The 6,612-nt window shown below is 36.2% G+C and overlaps 1 protein-coding gene across 1 annotated transcript; it reads left to right on the top strand.

The window, feature by feature from the left end:
* The first annotated feature begins 1,275 nt into the window (after positions 1–1,275).
* LOC149157024 (putative leucine-rich repeat receptor-like protein kinase At1g68400) lies at positions 1,276–6,114 on the top strand. The gene is made up of 2 exons (XM_089438993.1): positions 1,276–2,924; positions 5,078–6,114. The coding sequence occupies exons 1-2, from the start codon at positions 1,430–1,432 to the stop codon at positions 5,767–5,769; spliced, it is 2,187 nt and encodes a 728-aa protein (XP_089295119.1). The 5' UTR covers positions 1,276–1,429; the 3' UTR covers positions 5,770–6,114.
* The last annotated feature ends 498 nt before the right edge of the window (positions 6,115–6,612 follow it).

Genomic DNA, 6,612 nt, shown 5'->3' with positions numbered 1-6,612 from the left:
ACTCAGAGAGGCAATTGTGGTTGTGGTGTGTGGCTAAGAGTTGATCATGATCGACAATACAAGATCTCATGGAATGGAGGCTCTAACACAAATATGAGGGTAGAAGTCTTGACCCTTTGGGGGCTTCTTTGGTTTTCCCATAGAATATTGATCATACAATACATGTTTATGGGGATTCAAAGGTCCTTATTGATGGGATGTTGGCCAATACAAACTTCCCCCCCTCATCTCAATTGATGGATATCTCAAATACAACTACTCCAACGATCCTTCTCTCTGATCATTTTTCAGCACATCTATAAGGAGGCTAATTCGGTTGTAGATACACTGTCCAAGAAAGGCCTCTCGGATGATCTTGGTCATATGCACTACATTCACCTGGAGTACAACATATCTAGAGATGAGGGCTCTATCCCCCTCCCCTAACTTTTTGTTCTTTTCTTGCCTCTTTGGGTGAGTTACTATTCTGTTGGCATTCTGCTTTAGGTTTTCACTGTAATATGTTTGCATTTTGGAATTGTTGTTGAGTTTTGGCTGACTATGAAGATTTTATGTTTTATTGCATATATTTCTCCTCTAACTTTTTTTTGAAAAATCTTATGACAAAATGTAAAAAAAATTGGAAACATATCTGCGTGACTAATATATTAATATAAACTAGCATTTTTTTCTTCTGAAAAATAAAATATACGAACTATTCAAACCTCCACATTCATATTAAAAACTTATCTTCATTTTCAAACTTATCCAACATCAACTTAAAAGAAATTAAATAATATTATTTTAAAATATAATATATATATTTTTAATAGTTAATTTTCACATTAAAATATATTTATATTTTATCCCTAATTATTTTTACTCGTCATAAGCAATTTTGTTCAAAAAAATCTAATTACAATTCTTCAATTCTCATTTATATACCTTTTAATATATATATATATATATATATTTTTTTTCCTTCCATTTGAAAACCCCTTTAAAAAAAAACTCTTTTAATAAGATAGTTGTGCTCTTGACATAAATATCACACATTGATATCTAGGCAGGTGGGGATCTACCACAAAAGTTTGATTATCGATACATATGATGGGATTTTACTACAGAATCCCATTAACCGGTTCCAAAATCGAGTACTTTGGGTTGAAGAAAAGTCTTCATCGATGTGTCACATGTTTCCAAGGATATTCTACGTTTCATTCGATTTTCATACATTATAACCATGTCCATGCACCTCTATGTCCTGTATTAAGTCCATATATTACTTTGTAACTTGTAGTGTACAGTCAACCATGTGACACTGAGGCTACAGCCTATTATTATATTTCTGGAATGACCCATCTTAAACTTGGGTCAGGAATGCTGGTGCCAATTCGAATCCCATTTTCTAGTGGGTCAGTCATGAGACTGGAGATTTCAAAATCCTTATATGGTTCTTGAGGTTAGAGATTTCAAAATCCTTATATGGTTACTGGCTGAAGTATCTACTGGTAGTGCTAATACCAATCTCATTCCAGTGGGTCATGAACATGGGCTTAGAGGTTTCAAAATCTTTATATGGTTGTTGAAGTATCCACTTCCTGTGCCAATCTTATTCTCATTCTCTGCCGTTACAATGGAGAGGCTGGAGATGGCGATGTTTTTAATGTTGCTGATTATCTTTTTCTTTAGAGATTGTGAAGCCCAGGGCAAATCAGATTATCATGCACTGATAGCTTTCAAGGCCTCCTCTGATATCAATAACACTCTGGCGTTCTCATGGACACATAAGAATCCATGCAGACGAAAGTGGTATGGAGTTGGGTGTGAGAATGGCCGGGTAGTGAGGCTTGTGCTCCAGGATCTCGACCTCGTGGGTCCGATTGATGCCTTAGCAGGTCTCCATGAGCTCAGAATTCTGAGCTTGAAGAGAAATTCACTCAATGGCACCATTCCTGATTTTTTGAACTGGAGAAGTCTTAAGTTCCTGTTTCTCTCTGATAACTATTTCTCAGGTCCCTTGCCTTCTACCATTGCTTCTTTAGATCGTCTCTTGAGATTGGATGTATCGAACAATCATCTTAGCGGTCAAATACCATCGAGTCTTACTTCAATGACCCATTTGCTTACTCTGAGGCTTGAGAACAATGAGTTCTCTGGCAGCATTTCAGACTTGATGTTGCCCAATACTGTTGAAGAATTCAATGTTTCAGACAATAGACTTAGTGGCATGATACCTGCAAGTCTGTCTAGGTTTCCAAGTTCTGGGTTTGTGAATAATGAAGAACTCTGTGGAAGTCCCCTGCAGAGTTGCAATGAAAGTAACAATGCAAGCTCTGATTCTAATCCCTACATGGCTTCCAGCCCCTCCATGATTTCAGGCTCACTGCCAGAGCATAGAAATAATAGCTCTACGCAACTCAGCAAAGGTGATATTATAGCAATAGTTGTGGGAGATGTTGCAGTGTTATCGCTCATAGGTTGTGTAATCTTCTGCTACTACTGGAAAAGGAAGGGTGTGAAACAGAAGAAGCCTAAGCCTAAACCTGCCCAGAGATGTCCAACAGACAGGTTAGCTGTGCATTCTTCAGATCAGTGCCCTAATAATCAGTCTATTACTGCAGGAAAATGCAAGCTTATCTTCTTTGATGATGGAAGACCTTTTGAGCTAGAGCATCTCTTACGAGCTTCGGCTGAAATGCTAGGAAAGGGTAACTTTGGAAGCGCTTATAAGGCTATTATGGAAGATGGATCTGTTGTTGCTGTCAAGAGATTGAAAGATTTGTATGGTATTGGAAGGAAGGAGTTTGAGCAACATATGGAGCTCATGGGAAGTTTGAGACATCAAAATGTGGTTAATTTAAGGGCCTATTATTTTGCTAGAGATGAAAAGCTTCTGGTCTATGACTATATGCCAAATGGGAGTCTGTATGCACTTCTTCATGGTATGTATACATTCCCCACTCCCTCATTCCTTTAGCTTTTATAGGTAATCTTCTACCATGGAGCTCAGATTTCAATTCAAAGGCAAGTTCGTTTCCCTCTGTTTTATATTGTGAAACCATCTATAATAGCATCCAATATGTAGACGTGAATTGATTTTTTATTGCCTGCACCATAGAAAACAATATATTAATGGATGCCTACAGGTTGCTGTAGGCTATCATATTCATAGGGGTCATTTGTGTCCTTTTCTCGGTCATTCATTTTGATTCAGTGATATCCCTATATATAGCCCCATGCCCTTTAAATATTCTTCATTAGCAACACTACCCAACAAAGCAACGAACTCTAGTCTAGAACTTGAAACAAGAAGCTTTAAGAGCAATAGATTCAAGATTTGAAACAACAGATTCCAGTTTTTTTACCTACCTAAATATTTTAGGTTATCATCCAGTGATTATAACAGAATAACGAACTCTTTTATTACCTAACTTAATACTGACATCTATAGACAAGTAATCCCTTGACATCAGTCTACTACTCCATTGTGGATGTCAAGGTCAGCAATTGATGTCAACATCAATCCAACCATCTTGCCAGTACATGAAATTGGAAATTTACCAGTATTGTTAAACATCAACTTCAAGAATTTCACCAGCAAATTCAGTCTTCAATTGTGTGCAAGTTTGTTTACCTAAGTTTTGTGTGGTGTTGTAGAGGGTATCCGCGATCTCATGCTGTGAAGAAATTTCAACTTGCCATGCAACCAGAAGTTTTGAAATAAATATTTTTCACTTGTTGTAAGCTATTGAAACTGTCAGTTATTTCCTTGTAAGATTTTGACCGAAACTGTTTGTTATTAGTGAATTTGGTTTCACTCTGATTCCTTGGGTTAACTTTTAATTTGCAACAAAAGCTACATGAAACCACATAATAGCTAGTTATAGAGCTCTTTAGAAGAAACTTTTAAAGTGGAACTTTCCCTCATCGGAAAAAAATAAACTCACTAAAAAAATGAGTTTATCCACTAATTAACTCACTTTCTTTTTATAGAAAACTAGTGTCCAAGTCCAATCAATGAAAAACTGATAATAAAATCCAAATGGCACTGAATCATTAACCATAAAAGGCCAAGGAAAAACAAGGACATTCTCCATCTTTACCAAGCCTTAAGAGTCATCCAAAATGAAATCTGCATTTTCATATTAAATCAGTTGAGAAGGGTGCAATGCATTCAATAATCTCTAAAATGAGAGTTAGGTATCCACTTCCTTTTCAACTTCATCTGTTGCCCTCCTCAATATTTGCAGAATGTCAGGTTCTCAGTCAGCTGACAAGCTTAAAATGGACAGGTTGGAATCATAGTAAAATGGGAAAGCAGAGATGTTGTGTATCTTTCTACTTGGAATAACCTGAAAGTTGGAGGATGTCCTATTTTTGAGGCCAGATGTGGTTTCTTTTAAATGTGGGCATAAGTATTAACCTGTAATCAACTAAACCTGTCTCTTAAAAGTTAAAACATAGTGAAAACCTGTAATCAACTAAATCTGTCTCTTATAAGTTGGAAGTAGGTGTAATATGAACCTTAAAACATAGTGAAAACCTGCAATCAACTAAGCCTGTCTCCTAAAAGGTTGAAGTAGGTGTAATATGAATCTTAGAAGTCAGCTGTGCACCATTACCATTAACACAGATCCATGTATCAAATTACTCTGAGGGGTCATTCTCAATGTTTTTGCACCATAACTTCTTCTGGTGAACAGAAAACTCCAGGAAGAATGTTTTCAGTGGCGCCTGGGGTAATGGAAGTGTCCACTTGAGTGGTGGGCGAAATATTAGCCATGTTTTCTTCAAAGACATCAGTGGCAGGGATAGGATTCTTATACCAAGAGACATGTCCTGGGGATAATCATAAAATACTTGCAGCCATTTAAATAAATCGTCTTCAAGTGTGAAAGCATTGAGCTTACATCCAGTGATTTGATACCTTTAAGCGATTAAAATGGATTTATGCTAATATGTGCTAGTAATAACCTTTTTCATTTGCATTTCCCATGTTCAACCTCGTTTTCTTTCCTAATATTGTGAAACTAGCATGTCTTTAAAGTTTAAATAACTGTCAAATTGATATGCAATGAATTCCTTCTTTGTTCAGGTAGCCGAGGACCTGGTAGAACACCCCTAGACTGGACAACTAGAATGAAGATAGCACTTGGTGCAGCTAAAGGCTTGGCATTTATTCACAGCCACTGCAAGTCACCCAAGATTGGCCACGGAAACATCAAGTCTTCCAATATTTTGTTAGACAGAAATGGGAATGCTTGCATTTCAGACTTTGGCCTTGCACTGCTGGTGAGTCCATCAGTTGCTGCTTCACGAATGGTGGGCTACACTGCTCCTGAGCAAGCTGCAACAAAGAAGATATCCCAGAAAGCGGACGTGTACAGCTTTGGAGTTTTACTGCTTGAAATGCTAACTGGCAAGGCCCCTGTTCAAGCTCACATGCAAGAGGATTATCATTCAGCTATAGATCTTCCCAGGTGGGTGCAGTCCATTGTCCCAGAAGAATGGACATCAGAGGTATTTGATATTGAGTTGATGAGATTCAAAAACATTGAAGAGGAACTAGTGAGCATGCTTCAGATTGCTTTGCTCTGTGCCTCACAATCTCCTCAGCAACGCCCTAAAATGAGCCATGTGGTGAGGGTGATTCAAGACATTAGAGGAGATCACCACTCTCCCTCCATGCAGAATTCTCTTTCTCAATCTCCTTCCATGCAAGAACCAGGTCATTCTATATCAGATTCTCCTTCTGTATCAGAGGACTCGGGAATAAGAGGCCTGTGAGTTTGTGTATTTGTTCTCATTAGAATCCAATTTGCTTGAATTTAATTGCAGGTATTCTTTAGCAGCATCCTTTTGGATGGGCATTTAACTAGCTGTAGCATAAGAGTGTAGCATATGCTTAAATGGGCATTTAAGTATATGCAGTGTGTAGGAGGAGGTATATTTTAGAAGACTTGGATTTGGTTTTTTCTTGAAGTATCCATTTGAAGTATCCATATCCATATTAAAAGAGTTGGTATTCTGGTTAAGATCCATAAAGATATTTTAGTTGTATCCTTTTTTCATCTTGATTGTGTATACAAACTTCATATTAATTTGTCACACTTGATAGTTGTTACAAGGCCACTCACTCCTATTTTATGCGTAATTATATTCTTTAAGCCTCTGATCATGATAGTTGTGATGCAAAAGTTAAATTTATCATGAACAGAAGTAATTAATGGTATTTTTTTTCTCTATGTTCGATGACTTTAAAATTTTACAATTCCTTAATTCCTCGAGTGCTGAAATTTGAAATGATTTTTTCATATGGTAAAAACAAATGAAAATAGAGAAAAAAGTAGTTGCGAGACAAATGGATTAGAAAATGTTTATATAATGAAATCTTTTTCAATATAGAAATTAACTTTGAGATATAATTGATTAATAGAATTTGACTTTGAGATATAATTGATTAATGTGATTATTAATTGAAATAATATTAATTGTTTTGTTAATGTTAATTAATATTGAGGTGTTGCTTTAAGTGTTTAAATTGATGTGATGAATAATTTTAAAAGATAAACAGCTTATAAGATATTATACAAATCAAAATTTTAATGAGATAAGAAATTTGGTTTTAAA

The sequence above is a fragment of the Pinus tabuliformis genome, chromosome 9 (assembly GCF_031772625.1).
Source record: "Pinus tabuliformis cultivar Carrire ecotype Pingquan chromosome 9, CPIR1, whole genome shotgun sequence".
Classification (NCBI taxonomy): Eukaryota; Viridiplantae; Streptophyta; class Pinopsida; order Pinales; family Pinaceae; genus Pinus; species Pinus tabuliformis.
Note: the sequence above shows the minus strand (reverse complement) of the source record. Positions and strands in the feature narration are given on the sequence as shown.

Bases quoted from the DNA above. Each gene is read 5' to 3' on its own strand.
- LOC149157024 (XM_089438993.1), top strand. From the start codon at position 1,430: ATGGTTCTTGAGGTTAGAGATTTCAAAATCCTTATATGGTTACTGGCT. The intron at 2,925-5,077 runs GTATGTATACAT...TTCTTTGTTCAG, and splicing joins TCTGTATGCACTTCTTCATG to GTAGCCGAGGACCTGGTAGA.